This window comes from Nycticebus coucang, chromosome 21 (assembly GCF_027406575.1).
Source record: "Nycticebus coucang isolate mNycCou1 chromosome 21, mNycCou1.pri, whole genome shotgun sequence".
In the NCBI taxonomy this organism is placed as follows: Eukaryota; Metazoa; Chordata; class Mammalia; order Primates; family Lorisidae; genus Nycticebus; species Nycticebus coucang.
In genome coordinates this window covers 44768692-44789060 of record NC_069800.1, presented here as the reverse complement: position 1 = coordinate 44789060, position 20369 = coordinate 44768692, and the positions used below count along the sequence as shown (strand labels likewise).

Genomic DNA, 20369 nt, shown 5'->3' with positions numbered 1-20369 from the left:
ACTCAAAAGTCATGTTCGAGGCTCAGCGCCTATAGCACAGTGGTTACAGTGCGAGCCACATACACTGAGGCTGGTGAGTTCAACCAAGCCTGGGCCAGCTAAACAACAAGGACAACTGCAATAAAAAAATAGCTGAGGGTTGTGGTGGGTGCCTATAGTCCCAGCTACTTGGGAGGCTGAGGCACGAGAATCACCCAAGAGTTCGAGGTTACCGTGAGCTATGATGATGCCACTGCACTCTACCAAGAATGACATAGTGAGACTCTGTTTCAAAAAAAAAGAAGTCATGTTCGAGCAAAGCCCTGAAAGTGGTCTGGGAGCCTCAGGGATGTGTGGGGGAACAGCAGGTGCAGAAACCCTGAGCAGGTGATCTCATCGGAATAACTGTGTGAAGCCAGGCTCACTGACCTTGATGGCATCTCTGTCTTGTCTCTGCCTTTGTTAGGTGCTGTTACCTTTTCTCCCTTCAGCCTTTTCTTGTGATAGGACCTTTGCTTCAAGCAGCCTTCCCACACAGTCTCAAGCGTGTGGTCCCCCACCCCAACACAAATCCTCCTTCTATGAGTGCTTCCCTATGGTTAGTCATTTTCTTCCCAAATTTCTTTTGCACATCTTTTTTTCCCTTCTCTTTTTTACCTCTTGATGGTATGATACAATAGGTACCCTGTGATCCTATCCTTTAAGTGTCTATAAAGTATAACACCATATATTGCATTTGTCTTCACCACCTATACATCACCGCTCAGGGATCTTACATAGCCCATCTCTGTTACAACTTACAAAAAGTTGGGGAGGCGGGGAAGATGCTTGCAAGAGGGAAAGAGTTCATTCATGCTTTCCTGGTGCAGATCTCTTCTGCCTCTGCAGTGCCTTCTTTCTAGGACCACGTGAGGGAAGATTGAACTAGGAAGGGCTGACATGCCATTAGCAGTCAAGAATTGTTTGTTCGTGCTTATGTTTACTCAGTCACTATCTGAACTCGGTGGCTTTGTTTGAATCAGCTTGTTCTAGGATGCCTTATCCTAGAATAACTTTCTGGGCCAGAATGCCCCTCTTGCTGTCAATTACATACATATCTAAATTTGCTACATCACTTTAAATAATCAGGGTTGCATTGTATAGAAATAGAATCTAGGATTCCTTAAGCTCTAAATCTCTATAAACAATTCTTTCTGTAATTGACATATTGTCACACAAGTGTGATTTCATGGCCACCCATAAAGCTATGTGATTGTCTTTTATAGTCATGTCAAAGTAGCAATGTGTTATGCTGTCTTCCTTGCAGAAAACCGGTTTATATATTTCTGAGCCTCTAACCCAGTCTTTTGAGGATCTCTGTTTGTACTAAATCATAATCAGTGTAGTATTTCATTGAAGAATGTGCCCAGTTTATCTGTTGTGCTATAGATGGCCATTTGAGTAATTTCTGTATGAGGGTAATTGTAGAGGGTGAATTCTGGAACGCATCTTTTGATAACCTTATATATACATGTCTGTTGATCTAGAGTGAGAATTGCTAGATCATAGAGCATATGCATGCTTACCTTTAGAGTTTTCTAACTAGTTGTACTAATTTAAACTCCCACTAGCAATGAACGAAAGTTCTGGTTGTTTCCTGTCCTTGCTACCACCTAGTATTTTCCTTTTCCTTTTTTCGTTTTTATAATTTAGCCCTTCTGGTGGGTATGTAATGGTATTTCATTGTGGTTTTAAATCGCCTTTTTCTGAATAATGATATTGAATGTTTTTTGTTTGTTTGTTTTTGTAGAGGCAGAGTCTCACTTTATCACCCTTGGTAGAGTGCTGTGGCGTCACACGGCTCACAGCAACCTCAAACTCTTGGGCTTATGTGATTCTCTTGCTTCAGCCTCCCGAGTAGCTGGAACTACAGGCGCCCGCCACAATGCCCGGCTATTTTTGTTGCAGTTGTCACTGCTGTTTTAGCTGGCCGGGGCCGCGTTTGAACCCGCCACCCTTGTATATGGGGCCAGCGCCCTACCCATTGAGCCACAGGAGTCTCCCACCTTTTCACTTTCTTAACACAGTTTCTTTTGATGAACAAAAGTTCTTAATTTTAATAAAGGTCAATTTGTCAGGCCAGGCATGGTGGTTCACACCTGTAATCTTAGTCCTCTGGGAGGCCAAGGCGGTTGGATTGCTTAAGCTCAGAAGTTTGAAACCAGCCTGAGCAAGAATAAGACCCTGTCTCTACTAAAAAATAGAAAAAAGTAGCCAGTCGTAGTGGCACACACCTGTAGTCCCAGGTACTGAGGCAAGAGGATTGCTCAAGCCCAAGAGATTAATGTTCCTGTGAACCATGATACCACAACCCTTTACCCAGGGTGACAGAGTAAAACTCTGGCTCAAAAAAAACGATGAATTGGTTAGTTTTTTTAATGTATCCCATTTAAGAAAACTTTGACTACTCCAAGATCATAAAAATGTCCTGTTTTCTTTAGAAATGAAGATACCGTTTTGTTTTTTTTCCCCACATAGATAGCCAAGCGACAGAGAACCTTTAGTTGAAATGGCCTTTCTTTTCCCCAACTTCATTTTACTGTCCATTTGTCAGGTATGTGGGTCTACATCTGGACTTTCTTTTCTACATTTAGTCTTATTTCTGAATACTCTTCTGTCCCATTAATCTGTTTTTCTGTCTTTATGCAATTACACACCGCCCTAGGTGGAGTGCTGTGGCATCATAGCTCACAGCAACCTCAAGCCTCAAGTAAATCTCTTACATCATCCTCCCAAGTAGCTGGAACTATAGGCACCCATCACGAAGCCCAGCTAGTTTTTTCTATTTTTAATAAAGACAGCATCTCACTCTTGCTCTGGCTGGAAATTATACACTTCTTTTTTTTATCATTGTACCCTTATAGTGAATCTCAAAATTATAAAAATTCTGCTGGGATTTTGACTGAGAATATATTGGTTCTACCAAACCAGGGGCAATTTTTGTCCTCACGAGATATTTGGAAATATCTGGAGACATTTTTGGTTGTCACACCTTGAGGAGTGTTCCTGGCATCTAGTGGATAGATGAATGGCCAAGATACAGAGGCCAAGGATGCTGCTAAATATCCTGCAACGCACAGGATAGTCTCCACCAACAGAGGATGATTCAGCCCAGAATGTCAGTGGCGCCACTGTTGAGAAGCTCTGAATTCACGTAACCACTGTTTTAGTTGGACTTCTGTCTGCCATTTTACTATGATTTTTCTGTTTGTCTCATTGGTTTTCTTTTTTTCTCATTTTTGCCTTCTTTTGAATTAATCAAAAATATTTATTCCGGGCAGCGCCTGTGGCTCAAAGGAATGGGGTGCTGGCCCCATATGCCAGAGGTGGTGGGTTCAAACACAGCCCCGGCCAAAAACTGCAAAAAAAATATATTTATTCCATTTTTACTGCCCTATGAATTTGTTGGGTAGATATCCTTTTATAATTATATTAGAGTTTACCTTTAACATGTATTCAAGATTTTGACATGTTACAATCTAATAGAAATTATTTTATCACTTCCTGATGCTGCTAGACTCTTAGACATGTAACTCCTTCTCCCTCCCCACCTTTTTTGCGTTATTGTCTTACCCTTCAGTTTTATATATGCTTAAACTACAAAAGACATAATAGCGATTGTTTGTACAGTTAATATCCTTTTATGTTGAAGTATTCCATTTTCTTCATTCCTTCTTTCATTTCCATGTTTCTGCCTAGATTCATTGTCTCACTTTATTTTTTTCCTTTGGTGTGATCCCAATAGCAGTGAACTCCTCAGGTTTTATTTATCTAAAAGAATCTTGATTTTACCTTTTTTCTTGGAAGTTTTTTGGTAGAATAAAAAATTCAATGCCAGTAGCTATTTTCTTTCAGTACTTTAAAGACACTCTGTTGACTCCTGAATTTTGTCAATTCTGCTAAGAAATCAACTGTCATTCTTACTGTTTTGCTCTTTTCAGATGTTTTTCTCTATCTTTGGTTTTCAGCAATTTGGCTGTGACGTGTCTGTGTATGTTTTCTTTGTATTGGTTAACTTGGCATTTGCTGAGTTTCTTGAATCAGCAGGTTAATCTCTTTGATTTGTTTTAGATATTTTAGAATTGCTTCTGCTCTAAGGTATGTTTTCTTCTGGGACTCATTTATTCACATGTGAGGCCTTTTAATATATTCCACACGCCTTTTATATTGTTATCTGTGTTCACCATTCTTTTGTTTGCTTGAGTTTGGGTATTTTTAATCTTGTCTCCTGCTAAGTCCAACTTACTGTAAAAACCTTACAACCTTACATTGAGTTCTTGTTTATAAATATTGTATTTCTTAGTTCTAGAGTATCCATTTGAGTTTTTAAATAGAGTCCAACCAATTTTGTGGTACAATTATTTATCCTTTCTCTCTGTCCATCTTTTCCTCTGTTTCTTGACTTTATTAATCTTGGTTATTTTAACGTTCTTGGCAGCTAACTTCAATGTTTAGGCAATCTATGAGTCTGCTTCTAATACCTATTTTTTTCTCTTGATTATCAGTTACATGATTTTGCCTGCTCACAGGTTTAAAATAATTCTTACTGTATATCATATAGAATCATAATGGTTCCATATATCTTTTACCACAGAGATTTCCTCCTTTCTTCTCTTAACTGAACACGTCAGTCCTATCAGGTATTAAAGTGTGTCACTGATGGGTTGCAATTCTGGCAAGCCTCAGACTTATTCTGATTCATACTTGTTATTAGAGGGTGGTTTTCCAGGACTTTTAATTGAAAGCCTGATAGTCTTTTTGTCTCCTTGGACTTGAAAGAGTATGGGAGATTCAGTTATGCCCCTTAAATGTTTTCAACTTAGTTCTTTAGCCTACCACTTTACATAGCTTCAAAATTTGCCAACTGTGTTAAGGAAAATAGCAACCAGTATTTAAGGTTCTTCAAATCTCTAGTTCAGTGGTTCTCAACCTGTGGGTCTCGACCCACAGGAACTATATTAAAGGGCCGCAGCATTAGGAAGGTTGAGAACCACCGCTCTCGTTTTTTTATTCTAGCTTTAAAGAACACCAGATTGGTTTCTCCACTCTTTCTTTGTCCCCAGTAGCAGTCTTCTTCCAGAAGTACATTTGAGGGTATCTCAAAGCCCTTCAATACTAGTTTTGTCTATCTGGCCCCACAGGACCATTAAAAGCATTGTGGTTTCTCCTTCCGCAGTAATAACCACACCCTAATCCACGTCCATGTCCAGATTCAACAGATGCACCAAGACAAAACAACAAACACACACAGAAGCTATTGACTGTTGACTTTGAACATCTACCTTCACTCATCTGGTCCTTGTTACTTCCACAAGTATGGATGCTTTTAAGAATTATTTTTGTAATTTATTTGTCCTTTTCTAGTCATTAGGAGTAATATTAGCCTGCCACACCCTTCCATGTTCTGCTTGAAAGCAGAATCTTTATGAATGTTTTTGGAGTGCTTGCATGTGCCAGATGCTCTTCTAGCTTCTAGGTATAGAATTGTCCCTGCTGTCACAGAACCCCCAGTCTAAGGTAAGACAGACATATACACAAATAATACAGTATGCTAAATACCATAATAGAGGTGTGCTCAGTGATGGGAAATGGTAGACAAATGTGAAATGGCATCAGCTGTTTAGAAACTCGCAAGTTTTATTATTTTACATGGTTGCAGGTTCAAGGGGTGAAGCAGTGAGAGATAAGGTTGCTGAGACAGGCAGGGGCCTGATGGTCCTATTGCCCTGGTAGTACCCAGGTATGCGTACCTAGAAGTGTTTGTACTCTACAGCTGTGGAGAGCAGTGGAAGAATTTAAAGGATGGAAAGAGTGGTCATATTTTTGTTTTAGAAAGATTACTAAAGTATCAATGGGATTCAGTAATCTTTTAGAAAGATTACAAAGTATCAAGTGGATTCAGCAAAGGCAAACACAAGCCAAGGGGGCCAGAGAGGAAATCATTAAGAATTAATTGTATCTGGGCAGCGCCTGTGGCTCAAGGGGTAGGGTGCCGGTCCCATATGCCGGAGGTGGCGGGTTCAAACCCAGCCCCGGCCAAAAAAAAAAAAAAAGAATTAATTGTATCTACATGAAACACTTAGTTATCATCATCAACAGATTGACAAATGTCAAAGGGTTAGAATTTAAAATGTAGGAAATGATGGGATTGAGAGGTGAAAGAAAACAGATTTCAAGGTTTCTAGTTTGGGTGAGGACCGTAAGTCACATAAGGAACATGAGTTCGTGTTTAGCATACTATGTTTCCCATTTAATTAGCTCTGTTACAGTTTTTATTATGTAATCTGAGAACATAGTTTAGGAACCATCACTCCGGGGGACTCTAGGTTATCTTCTTGAAATTCCTGTGGTGAATAAGAGAAAGCCCCAGGCCATTGCCCTCACCCAGGTGCTATCAAGAGACCTGCTGATTTTGTCTGTTTTTTCATACTTCAACTTGAAGAAAGTTTTCATGCTAAAAGAAAAAATAAGTGCTCACTAATGTTTTCTTTTTCATTTATCTTCCCATCTTAGTTCTCTGGTTTGAGTTGTTTGAACAGAGTTTTCCTTCCCCCCACCCCCTATCTTTCTCTGGCAGATCATATGAGTGATACCTTCTTTTACATAATGTTCTTCCACCCTGACAGGTGAATATCTTCACTGTATCTAGAATTTGGGAGCCACAATCCTTTATTTGCAATTAGTAAATAGTATCCCACCATCTAGCATCCATTTTTGCAAATGAGAAGTTCAAAGCCGATTTCTTTTTCTTTGAAAAGAAAGTGTGATTTTTCTCTTCATCTTTGGGGTTCAGGGATTTTACCAGAATGGGGTCAGGCTTGTATACTTCAGGCTTTTTAATCTCCAGATAAATCTTTTTCCAGCTAAGAAAAATGTTGTTTCTCCCAGATCCGTCCTCCAGGTCTCACAATCTCCATCTCTTGTATTCCTGCTCAGGGTTAAGGTAACTCTGCTTGATCTTCCAGGCCACTAATTGGGTCTCAGCAATTAACTATCTTTATTTTAAAAAAAAGAAATTCGGGCAGTGCCTGTGGCTCAGTGAGTAGGGCGCCGGCCCCATATGCCGAGGGTGGCGGGTTCAAACCCGGCCCCGGCCAAACTGCAACAACAACAAAAAAAAATAGCCGGGCATTGTGGCGGGCGCCTGTAGTCCCAGCTACTCGGGAGGCTGAGGCAAGAGAATCGCGTAAGCCCGAGAGTTAGAGGTTGCTGTGAGCCATGTGACGCCACGGCACTCTACTACCAAGGGCGGTACAGTGAGACTCTGTCTCTACAAAAAAAAAAAAAAAAAAAAGAAATTCATCCATCGACCTTTTTTGTGTGGAAAATCATGTTTTTCATTCTAAGAAATATCTTTTATCTTGTAATTGAACTTCCTTAATTGGTCATGTTATTATTCAAATTTTTGTCTGCTTCTTTTAGTGGTTCTGTTAATCTAAGATTCACCACCTCAAGGCATGCTGAAATGCTTTTCTTCCTTTTGACTGCTGGATTTCATTATGGAGTTGTCTTCTTTTCCTACTAACTAATCCAACTACCAGTGTCCCAGGCAGGGGATGGCACACCATCCTCTGCATCATCATCATTGTATGAGCTGATGCCAGTGGGGTGTCATTAGACCCCAGCCAAGCTTTATGACAGCCACGCCTGGCATTTTTCTATCCTGGGATAGGAAAGATTCTTCCATTCCCTGGCTTCTTAGGGCTACAGAAACCAGAAGCTATCTTCATAGCTCATAGGGACCAGCAGGACCCTTCCTCACAGGAGTCGGCGGAGCTCAGTGGGCCATACCCTCTCCAGGCTATCAGAGTCTCAGTTGTGCCCCAGAGTCTGTCTTGACCCAAGGGGAAAATCCTCACCTGTGCTCTCTCTGGACTGAGCTAATCTTGCCCACACCCACCAGGCACCACTTGCCTGCCTGTCTGTAGCCACTGGGTTCAAGAGTGTTCGTGGAATTGGGGGTACACAGAGGCAGTAGAAGCACTTTTCTTTTCATCATCTTTTCAGAAGCCCCCAGCAAGTAGACAAAAAAAGAGAGATACGTCCATCCAAGGCCGGCATTTTACAGTTGTACACATTTATGCTCTCCACCTCAGCTCAGTCCTCAGTACCCTTGGGCCACACTTTTATGTCTTCCCAGCATGCTCTGCTTCCCCAGAGGGAATATTTGAGACTTTTATTTCTCTCCTCGAGCCCTCTGTTTATCCTCCTCGTTGTTCACTGTCAGTCTGTGACTTTGAATGTCTCTTCTCAGAGAAAAGAAAGACTCTCGGGTATTAAGTTGCTCAGCTTCTTTGCTTACCTATAAACCTGTCTCCTTTGCCTGCCTGCCTGCCTGCCTGCCGTCTACCTTTCCATCCTGCTGGAATCTGTCCTCTCCCATGATTTCTGTGATAGTGTGTGCTTCTGGGTTCCCCATCTTCCTGGGCGCCCACTGACATTTTGTGTTGCTTTCATCATTCTCACCCAGATCTTATTCTGGCTGCCAGAGTACCTTTTCCATGCATAAAGTTGGCCATCTCACCCCCTGCTTAAACCTCCCAATGATAAGAACAGGCTAAACTCATCTGTGGTGGGAGAAATCAGAAGAGTGGTTACCTCTGAGCATGGGGGATAGGAATTGATTGTAAAGGGCATGATGGGAGCTTTCTGGGGTGCTGGACATATTTTCTGTCTTACTTTGGGTAGCGGTTACATGGGTCTGTACATACATAAAAATTCACTGAGCTTTACACAAGATAGTACATTTTACTCTATGAATACCACCGTTTTTAAAACACAAAACTTTCAGTGGCTCTCTATCAATACCAGTTAAATTCCGAACTTCTCAGAAAAGCCCACAGATTCCTACTCATTCAACCCTCAAGTCGTGGCTCAGGCTTATTCTTTTTGTGAAAACCCATCCTGGCTTTCTTAGGGATATGACTCTTGCACATTCAGGACCATAACATAGGCCTGTCTTAATCCTTAAGAGACTGTATTATAACTGTACATTTGCTTTCTTCACTAGGCTGAGGGCCCCCTAAGAATAGGAGCCATCCCATTTCAGTTTCTTTCTTTCTTTCTTTTTTTTTTTTTGGAGACAGAGTCTCACTTTGTCTCCCTTCGTAGAGTGCTGTGGGGTCACAGCTCACAGCAACCTCAAACTTTTGGGCTCAAGCAATTCTCTTGCCTCAGCCTCCCAACCAGCTGGGTCTGCAGGCACCCACCACAACATTTGGCTATTTTTAGAGACAAGGTCTTGCTCTGGCTCAGGCTGGTCTCAAACCTGTGAGCTGAGGCAGTCCACCTGCCTTAGGCTCCCAGAGTGCTGGGATTACAGGCACGTGCTGCCACGCCTGGCCGCCATTTCAGTTTCTTTGCACTACCAGTGCCTTGTGCAGTGGCTCCTAGTAATGTCTGTTGAGTGAGTGAATGCGAGTTCACTTTGTATTTGCGTTGAGCTTGCCCTTCTTTACTGAAAAGTTTCCTTCCTTCAGCCTGCAGGATGTTTCCCTAGTGAGAAGACAACTTTTGCACAATGGCAGTTTTTGATACTCCCGAGGAAGCCTTTGGTGTCTTACGTCCAGTCTGTGTTCAGCTCACAAAGATGCAAACAGTGGAGAATGTGGAGCATCTACAGACCCAGTTACAAGCTGTAAGTGACAGTGCCCTTCAGGAACTTCAGCAGTACATCCTCTTCCCTTTGAGATTTACCCTGAAGACCCCAGGGCCCAAAAGAGAGCGCCTGGTGCAGAGTGTGGTGGAATGCCTCACATTTGTCCTCTCCTCCACGTGTGTGAAAGAACTAGAGCTTCTCCGGGAACTCTTCTCAGAGCTCTCTGCTTGTCTATATTCACCCAACTCCCAGAAACTCGCGGCTGTGTCAGAGGAGTTGAAATTGGCTGTGATCCGAGGACTCAGCACACTAATGCACTCAGCTTATGGAGACATCATCCTGACTTTTTATGAGCCCTCCATTCTGCCACGTTTAGGATTTGCTGTATCTTTACTGTTAGGCCTAGCAGAACAGGAGAAATCAAAGCAAATTAAAATTGCTGCCTTAAAATGTTTACAGGTTCTACTCTTTCAATGTGATTGCCAAGACCATCCAAGGTCCTTGGATGAGCTTGAACAAAAGCAGCTGGGGGATTTGTTTGCTTCTTTTTTACCTGGCATCTCAACTGCACTGACCAGGGTTATCACAGGAGACTTCAAACAAGGTCACAGCATTGTCGTATCTTCCCTAATGATCTTTTACAAGACAGTGGGCTTCATTATGGCGGATGAACAGATCAAAAGAATCTCAAACATCCAAACAAAGCCTGCAGTTGAGAACAGAGTAGCAGAGCTAATGGTTCACAGGGAAGCAGACTGGGTAAAAAATACTTGCGACAAGTTGACTATCCTTATAAAAAAGATAACTGAATGTGTTTCAGTTCACCCACACTGGAAAGTGAGGCTGGAATTGGTAAGACTTGTGGAGGACCTTCTTTTGAGGTGCAGTCAGTCACTGGTTGAATCCTCCGGTCCCCTTCTGAAGGCTTTAGTGGGGCTAGTAAATGATGAGAGTCCTGAAGTCCAAGCCCAGTGCAATAAAGTTTTGAGACATTTTGCAGATCAGAAAGTAGTAGTGGGCAACAAAGCCTTCGCTGACATCTTGTCAGAAAGCCTGCATTCCCTGGCCACTTCTCTTCCTCGTCTAATGAACTCCCAAGATGATCAGGGCAGATTTTCTACACTGTCCTTATTACTCGGTTATCTGAAACTCTTGGGCCCAAAAGTAAACTTTGTTCTCAACTCTGCAACCCATCTCCAACGCCTTTCCAAAGCACTCATTCAAGTTCTAGAACTAGATGTGGCTGACATCAAGATTGTTGAAGAGCGGCGCTGGAATGATGATGATCTGAATGCTTCTCCAAAGACCTCAGCTGCACAACCATGGAACCAAATCCAGAGGAGATATTTCCACTTCTTCACAGATGAAAGGATTTTCTTGCTCTTGCGGCAAGTTTGTCAGCTTCTTGGTTATTATGGAAACCTTTATTTGCTTGTGGATCACTTTATGGAATTGTACCACGAATCTGTGATTTATCGGAAACAAGCCGCCATGATCCTTAATGAACTGGTTGCAGGAGCTGCTGGGCCGGAGGTGGAGGATCTTCATGAAAACCATATTAAAACAAGCCCAGAGGAACTAAGAGAGATTGTGACATCTATACTTGAAGAATACACAAGTCAAGAAAATTGGTATTTGGTTACTGGCATGGAAGCTGAGGATATGGGAGAGGAGCTAATGGTGAAGGAGTCAGGGCTCCAGGCCATCACATCTGGTGCACACTCCTACCAAGTTACCTCTTTTCTAGCCTTCTCAAAACCAAGTCCCACTATTTGCTTCATGAATAGCAACATCTGGCAAATATGCATCCAGTTGGAAGGAATTGGTCAGTTTGCATATGCTTTAGGAAAAGACTTTCGTTTGCTTTTAATGTCAGCCCTGTATCCAGTATTGGAGAAGGCTGGAGACCAAACCCTACTCATTAGTCAAGTGGCTACCAACACCATGGTGGCCATTTGCCATGCTTGTGGCTATGACTCCCTGAAGCACCTGATCAATCAAAATTCAGACTATTTAGTGAATGGGATCTCTTTAAATCTGCGACATCTGGCTCTGCACCCTCATACCCCAAAGGTCTTGGCAGTTATGCTGCGGAACTCAGACGCTAGCCTGCTTCCTTTGGTGGCAGATGTGGTTCAAGATGTCTTGGCCACCCTGGACCAATTTCACGATAAGAGAGCTGCCTCCTTTGTCGGTGTTCTGCAGGCCCTACTGGCAGCATTAGGTATACTGAGAGTCTTTTTAATGCTGATTTGGGGGACAAGCCTCAGTATCCTCACTTTGTTTTTTGCATTGTTTGTTGTTATGCTCTGGAGGACACGTGAATCGTTGTCTATTCAGTCTCACATGTTACAGTGGAGTTTTGGTGTTTATTTTTTATACCTTCAATAATCTCCACCATTTACTGAGCTTCTGCTCTGTGCCGGGGATATAAACCCTGCAGACTAAATATAAACATTAGCTTATTTTATAAATAAAAACCAAGAGTCAGGGAGATCTTACTTAGCCAGATCACATAGTTATTAAAGCTGCTCCTGATAATGCTTACAGTTAGCAGTACTAATGAAGAGCGGGAATAGCATGAATTATTCAGTGTACATATAGTCTAGATGAACAATATTATGTAATAGAACTCTATAATAGAAATAATCTATATCTGTTCTATCTAGTACAATAGCCACTAGCCACATGTGCCTAGTGCAGCTGAGAAACTGAAGTTTTTATTTTAATAGCTGCATATAGCTAATGAGTACTACCATTATTGGACAGAGCAGATCTAGAGACTTCCTTTTAACCTTTTAATTGTCTGATTTGGTTTGAGTTTATTTTCTTCCCTTTGATCCTGCCAGTGCCTGCTAAAGATGTTAGCCACCATTAGAATGGCAAAATTTTGGACTGCAGTTATAAGGAAAAAGTTGCTCAACTGGACAGTCCATCTTTGAATGAAAAATATATATATACCTGGATCCCTTTTATCCAAAGAATGTAATTTCTGTTATTTCTTTCAGTATTGCTAGTAGCCTCAGAAGGAGGTAGAAAAGGTCATTGGCCTCATTTTGTCAGTTGAAAAAGCCAAGACGATGTGAGATACTTTCTCATGGAAAGTGACTGCAGCAGGGGCAGTCCTCTGCCCTGTAGCTGACAACATTTCTAGTATTCACTTATTCATTCATGAACATTCATATATGACATAAATGTTCTTTTATTCATTCATTCAATAAAGAGTTCCTGCCATATGTTGAACACTGCTACATAATGAAGGTACAACAGTGAACGAGACAAATAAATTCATGGAACTTTCCTGTAGCTGCAAGAGATGGTAAACAAATTGTGAAACAAGTTCTTTGCAGATTCTGATAAGCACTGTGAAAGAACTAAACACCCTGATGCAAGACATAACAGAGAAAGCCCACTTAGAGTTGAATGGTAAGGGAGGTCCTATCTGAGGAAGCGACACCAGAGCTAAGACCTGAAGGGTGAGAAGGGCCCACCAGTACATACAGGGCTGTCACATCGTTTTTATGATTTTTAAAATCATCCAGGCAAAGGAACAGCAGGCGCAAAGGCCCAGAGGGAAGAAGGGGTTGGGGTATTTGGAGAATAGAAAGGAGGCCATCGTAGAGAGAGGTGTAAGATGAAATTGGAAAGGCGGTCAAGGACAAATCCTGCAGGGCCTCATAAGCCAAGGGAGGGAGTTTGGATTTTATTTTGCAGCCTCTCAGAAGCCTGTGTAGTGGGCTAGTCCACTGAGGAGTTAGTGTGAGCAAGACCTACCTGGGCCTACTCTTAAGGCACTTCTTCTCCCTTTTAAGATGGGCGTGGGAGTTTGGTTTCAGAGGATTTCTGGAAGGTCTTAAGAGAACCCACTACCATTTAGAAAACGGAGTTACCACAAACGCTGCTTATGAGGCAGACTGGGACTGCCTTCCACGGGCCAAATATAGCCAACCTTTGCTGCTTGGGGGAACTATATTATATTTCAATTTAAGATTTAAAAAAAAGTTAAAAGTTCTATGAAATGTATCTCTCAGATATATCTCTAAGTATCATCAGGAGCAGTTTGAGCCTTAAAGATTGAATTGCCTTAATGGCTGATGTATGTGGTCATCTCTGAAGGAGGAATGTCCTTCAGAATCTTTTTTTTTTTTTTGGTTGCAGTTCAGCCGGGGCCGGGTTTGAACCTGCAGAATCTTTTTTATTTATTTATTTTTTTATTAAATCATAGCTGTGTACATTGATATGATCATGGGGCATCATACACTAATTTCACAGAGCGTTTGACACACTTTCATCACAATCGTTGACATAGCCTTCCTGGCATTTTCTCAGTTATTGTGCTAAGATATTTACATTCCACATTTACTAAGTTTCACATACACCCTTGTAAGATGCACCGCAGTCAGAATCTTGATAGAGCCTTCTTTTTTATAAATTTAAGCGGAAGGGAGGGTGTATTCCTTACAGAAAGGAATGGTTAAGATTGGCTCTGGGGGATCCTAAGCAAAATTAGAACTTTTCTGAAAAAAAAAAAAAATTTTTTTTTTTTTGCAGGCATTTCCAGTGTTTTTTTTTCTTCTTTTTTTTTTTATTGTTAAATCATAGCTGTGTACATTAGTGCAATCAAGGGGTACAATGTGCTGGTTTCATGTACAATCTGAAATATTCTCATCAAACTGTTCAGCGTAGCCTTCATGGCATTTTCTTAGTTTTCTGAAAATTTTTAAATAACCCAGAATACACTGACTTTTTGAATACTAAGTAGTACTGAGGTGGAGCTGGTACTGTCAGGAATTGAAGTAGCACACTATGCTAGGATTCCTGTTTGTCATTAGATTGCCTAATTAATGGGCCACTTTTTTTTTTTTTTTGCAGTTTTTGGCCGGGACTGGGTTTGAACCCCCCACTCCAGCATATGGGGCTGGCGCCCTACTCCTTTTAGCCACAGGCGCCGCCCTATGGGCCACTCTCTTGAGATGGGCATGGAAGTTTGGTTTCAGAAGATTTTTGGAAGGTCTTAAGAGAACCCACTACCATTTAGAAAATGGAGTTACCACAAACGCAGTGTTGAATGTGTATTAACTTAGCATTAGATGCCACAGTAAGGGCAAGAACTATCAGTTAAATTACTGCTTAGCACTAGTTGGCTGATTATTCATAACAAGAAAGAAATAGGATAGCTTTGAAAAGAAGAAAGTGTTCATGTCATGTTTTCCCAATCTTGGAGACTGCGCCATGTCCATACACACAGGCCTGCTTGCTGCATTCTCTTTCTGGTTGCCTAGGACTCCACTGCGGGGCTGCATCATGGTGTGGTTAACCAGTCCCTTCTTGATAGACACTTTGGTTGTTTCTGATCTTTGGCCACCACAAAAAAAATGCTGCAGTAAATATCTTTGTAGGTCATTTTGAACATGCCTCAGTCTATCAATAGGATGAATTCCCAAAAGAAATGCTGTAGTTTAGCATCTTACAAGGGTATATGTGAAACTTGGTAAATGGTCTGTAAAGCTAGTGAATGATGCCCCATGATCATATCAATGTACACAGCTATGATTTAATAAAAAATAAAAAATAAAAAAAAAGAAATGCTGTAGTTTAAAGGGTATTACATTTAAGTAATAGAGAGTATCAAATTGCTGTCCTAAGAGGTTATACCAATTTAAACTCCATTAGTAATGTAAGTTAGTACCAATTTTGCCACACCCTTGCCCATGCTATGTATTACCGAGCTTTTGATCTTTGCTAATCCAGTGGGAGAAAAATAGCACCTTATTATAGTTTTAATTTGCATTAAGAGTGAGGTTGAGCTCCTTTTCATATGTTTAAAAGCCATTTGTGAGCAAAGACATTTTAATGTCTGGCACTAGCCTTGAATCTAGAAATAATCTTTGCAGTGTGTCTAGTCTTAGCAGTAGAAATGGTGGATCTGAGCTTTAACTAGTTGGGAACCAATCCCTTAGTTTATACTGAGTTTCTGATTTACTGCTGGGGATGAGACATTGAAGAATTGTCACAATTGATCCCTACATGCAGGAGCCTCCAGATACTGGATTGAAAGCTCATCACAAGCGTTTGCTCTCTGCTGCTCCTACCCTGTTTCCCCGAAAATAAGACATCCTCCGAAAATAAGACCTACTTACAGGAAAGATAAGACGTCCCCTGAAAATAAGACCTAGCGCATCTTTGGGAGCACACCTTAAAATAAGTCTTATTTTCGGGGAAACGGGGTAGTTGCCTGGCTCATCATTTCCCATCTCTTATCGCGTTGGTTCTGTGAATATGTTCCTTGAGGAAAAGGAGGTTAGCAAGTGCTAAAGGTTAGCAGCATCCTTTTCCCTCCTATCTGCAAAAGGGAGGGCACTGGACCACAGCAATGTTTTTCAGGCTGTGGGATTTTTTGGTTCATTCTTTAAGTATTAAGAGCTTTTTTTGAAATGAAGCCTTTGGGGGTCACCCTATATATAAAAATGGTTGAAATTAAAGCTGCTCTGGTTGTCCAAGGGATAGACTCTGGAACCTACCCCCTCAGGGTGCTGTATCTTGGTCCCCTTCTTGTTATTATCCCTAAGACATTTCAGCAGAGCCCTAAGGCTCCTTAAGGCACAGTTTGGAAACTACTGTACTCAGTGGTATTTAAGGTTTATTTTTTGGTGACTTCAGAGGTATCAGCATCTCCAAAGAAGGGAAAGCTTTAGGGAAAGAATGACAACCTTCTGAAGTATTTTATGTAAGAAATACAGTGTGAGACTGTCCATTCTCAAGGCTCTGTAGAGCCTATATTCTGCTCTTGTGTGCTGCTCTTCTATACTCAGAATTTTGTCACTTATATGTTTTCAATCTCGTGTATGTTTTTATTCAGTATATATTTAGCGTACCCACTCTCTCCTGGGCATATTAGATTTGGATTTCCAGTGGTAACTAATAGAGCACAGAGCATAATGGGACATTCGGATGCTGAATTATATACACAAAATACATAATTACAAATTGTGATGAGTTGGTGTGAAATAAAAGAATATGGTGCTGTTATATAAGACATCATATAGGTGACCTAAGACTGGAGAGTCAGGGATGGTTTTATTGAACAAGTTCTATTTGTACTAGGACATGAAAAGGGACTTGGAATTAACCAGATACAAAGTAGGGATAAAGTATTCTAGACAGCAAGAGCAGCATATGCAAGGATCCTGAGGCAGGAAACCACTTGGCACATTGGAGAAACTGGAAGATGGCCAGTTAATGAGCTTATGGGGGTGGCAGGAGAGATTGGAGAGGCAGATAAGGACTGGATCATGTGGGGTCTGTGCAGCCATGGCAGAGAGGTTATTCTATGTATAAAACACTAATGTCTATTGTTAATAACCGAATGATCATTATAACACTTTATTTACAGCCCAGTGGTTCCCACACCCAGATGATCTCAGGCAACTCCAAGAGCAAAGTTTAGAGGAAGAGAGAAGTCAGAGCCCAGTGACTCTTGAAAATACCACCACAGCCGAAGACATTGAACAGTTTTTGCTGAACTACATCAAAGAGAAGGATGTAGCAGATGGAAATATCTCGGATTTTGATAATGAGGAAGGTATTTGTTTTGGCTTACCCAGTTTTTTTTTTCTTGAAACAGATTATTGTAAAAAAAAAAAAAAAAAAGAAACATTATTACAAAGAGTTTAGAAATAAGAAAAGTTAACTTAAACCAAGATCACCATGCTGATGTAGCCATTCTCATTTTTTGTGTAATCTTTTAAAATTATTTATTGCAAACCTATTTTTACATGGTTGTAGCTGCAGTTTGAGTGCACTGTACCCTTTTTGTGTTTATAAGCAGCTCTCCAAGTAATATTTTAATAGCTGCTACTAAGTGTCCGTTCCCCTGTGGGATAGTTAGGCTGCTTCTAGCTTTCACTCTAATAAACAGTGTTGCAGTGGATGATTCTGTGCATGTGACTTTTTCTTTTTTGCATATTTCTTTAAACTCCCAGAAGTGGGATTTCTGGGTCAAGGATACGAACATAATTTAATGCTTGCCAAATTGCCTTTCAAAAAGGTTGTGCCAGTTTATAACTTTCCTTCAGCACTGCAGGGTTAACACTGGTTTCACCATGACCTTGCAAACAATGGCTGTTACCAATTTTACTTCTTTCTGAATTAATAGGTAAAAATGGTTCTTGTTATTTCTTTGATTACCTGCAAGGTAAAATGTTTTTCTGTGTGCTTCTTTCTTAACAGTTTTTTTCCTCACATCTATTGTCAATTCATATGCTTTGTCCATTTATTTATTGGTGGGAAGAGATTGCAATGTTTTTCTCACCAATTTATATGATAAAGAAGAAAGGAGGTCAGGCTAGTTGAAGCTCTGGCCTGTTGTTTTATTCACAAGCTCAATCTGGAGCTTCAGGTCATGAAAGGATTAATAAATTATTAGAATCTCCTCTGCAAATATAAAATGCCAAGTCATAATGAGCTTGGTGATCTCAGAACTATCCTAAATTGAACTGAGTCTCAAATTAGTTTGTTAAGTTGGAATTGAACAGATTTCTTTTTTTTTTTTTTTTTTCTTTTTTTGACAGTCTCCACTCTGAGACTGTGATGAAAGGAAGCCAATACTTCCAGGATAACAAGAAATAGTAGCTCAATACAACTAAGTACAACAAATTCCTTCTAAATAGCAAGGCCCCAAGTAATGATTTATGCAGAGTTGATTGAGCCTTGATCTCCCCAAGGACAGAGTTTCCTGATCAGAAATCTATCAGGCTTTTTCTTCTCAAATTTGCTTCTTGAGCTAACCCAATCTTTTTTGTGAACTGCATGTCTCATCCAAACCTGGAAACACTGAAGAAAAGGAGGCATTCTGATCCCTTGTAATCTGGATTTGCCATTCTTATTTAAAATTTGATCATTGTCATTGAAATCTATCCTTTGTGCTTAGAATCTTCCCGTTCTAGTTGATCATCACTAGGAACAGACTGAATGAATCAAACCCTTCTTCCAATAACAGAAAAATCTACAACCCTCAAATAACATTCTGCAATAGGTGAATTTCAAACAGCAAATCCTCCTCTAGGGGAAAAAAACGCGGGTCCTATCATTCTTATGATTATCATTCATCAAGTACATACCACACATTTGGGATTCTAAGGAATGTTTGGCTCAATGTTGGTTTGACCTGAGTTTTTTATTTTAACCACATAAGCGCACCCTTGTATATCTGAGGTCCCTTTCTCTAAGAAATTCAAGCATCCTACAAATGCATTTTCATTTATCTTTTCAGCGTCTGTTAGAGACAGGTGCAGCCTCTACTGTAAGATTCTGTCTTTCCAGCAGAGGAAACTGAAATGGGAAAAAGTTAAGGGAACGGTGCTCAGCTCAGTGGAAATGAGCACAGCTGGTAATGGGGGTTTAGATGCAGGGCTGGGGGCTATAAGTAGATAGAGGAAAATTTTTCAGGATAGGGATTTTGGCCTGGGTATCATGCAACTCTCATATCTTTTTTGTTTTAATGTACAAACCTACACCTATGTCATGCAATACAGCACTCTAGACAGTGAGAAGAGAATGGTAATAGCTGGTAATCAGCACATGAGATAAATACGTTATATCCCTTTTTTCTTTCTTTCTTTCTTTTTTTTTTTTTTGCAGTTTTTAGCCAGGGCTGGGTTTGAACCCGACACCTCCAGCATATAGGGTCAGCGCCCTATCCCTCTGAGCCACAGGAACCTGCTTTTCCCTTTTTAACACAATAGTATTTCCTAAGCATCTTCCCTTGTCATTAAAACCCTTGCTAAACACAAATTTTAAGGACCTCATCACATGCCATTGTATGGATATACCAAGGTTTTATGGAACCATTCCCCCTTGAGTGGAGGGTATGTTAGTCCATTCATGCTGATGTAATAAAAGATCTGAGACAGGGTAATTTATAAAGAACAGAAATTTATTTTCTCATAGTTCTGGAGATTAAGGTGATGGCAAGTTCAGTGGTCTCACAGGGGTGCGCTCTGCTTCCAAGATGGTACCTTCTTGCCATCCCTCCCTTCCTCTGAGGGGAGGAATGAGGTATCTTCATACGGCAGAAGGTAGAAAGGCAAGTGAGCTGACACTGTGTGAAGCCTCTTTCATAAGAGCCTTAACCCATTCATGAGAGAGGGTCCTTTTGACCTAATCACCTCTTGAAGGCCCCACCTCTTCATACTATCACATTGGCCATTAAGTTTCAACACTTGAATTTTGGGGGACACATTTAAACCATAGCAAGGGCTTTTCCCAGTTTTCAGCTGTTACAGTTAATGCTGGTGTGAACATCTTGACTTATACAACTTGACTCAAATTTCAGATGGCTTCCTTACGATCCATTCCTGTATATTTTCTTCTTGTAAGTCCTGTTCCTCAGTCTAAAGTTTGGGGTGAAGCTGGGTTGGGGCATCTCTCATAAGACACTGTCCCAGTTATGTTCTTTTTCCAGAGGAGCAGTCAGTCCCTCCTGAAGTGGATGAGAATGATACCCGTCCAGATATGGAGCCACCACTGCCAGTGCACATCCAAATAGCCACAGAAGTGATGGAGCGCTGCATCCACCTGATGTCAGATAAAAGTCTGCAAATCCGCCTGAAGGTCAGTGTCACAGAGCACCAGGACTGAGGGGTGGCCTGTTTGCCAATGGCTACACAGATGAGCAAGTAGATTCCTTTATCTCATAGCCCATATGAAGGCATCGAGAAGAATTTATCTGTGGGATAAATTTACATCCTTCCGT

The 20369-nt window shown here is 41.0% G+C and overlaps 1 protein-coding gene across 2 annotated transcripts in view; it reads left to right on the top strand.

Annotated features, from left to right (window-relative positions):
- Positions 1-20369, top strand: part of TTI1 (TELO2 interacting protein 1) — a 50740-nt gene that overhangs the window by 8851 nt on the left and 21520 nt on the right. For both annotated transcript variants that reach the window (XM_053573679.1, XM_053573678.1), the window contains exons 2-4: positions 9498-11840; positions 17010-17198; positions 20079-20227. In XM_053573679.1, the coding sequence (XP_053429654.1) occupies positions 9539-11840; positions 17010-17198; positions 20079-20227 (2640 nt within the window). In that variant the 5' untranslated portion in view covers positions 9498-9538. The remainder of the gene's footprint in view (positions 1-9497; positions 11841-17009; positions 17199-20078; positions 20228-20369) is intronic.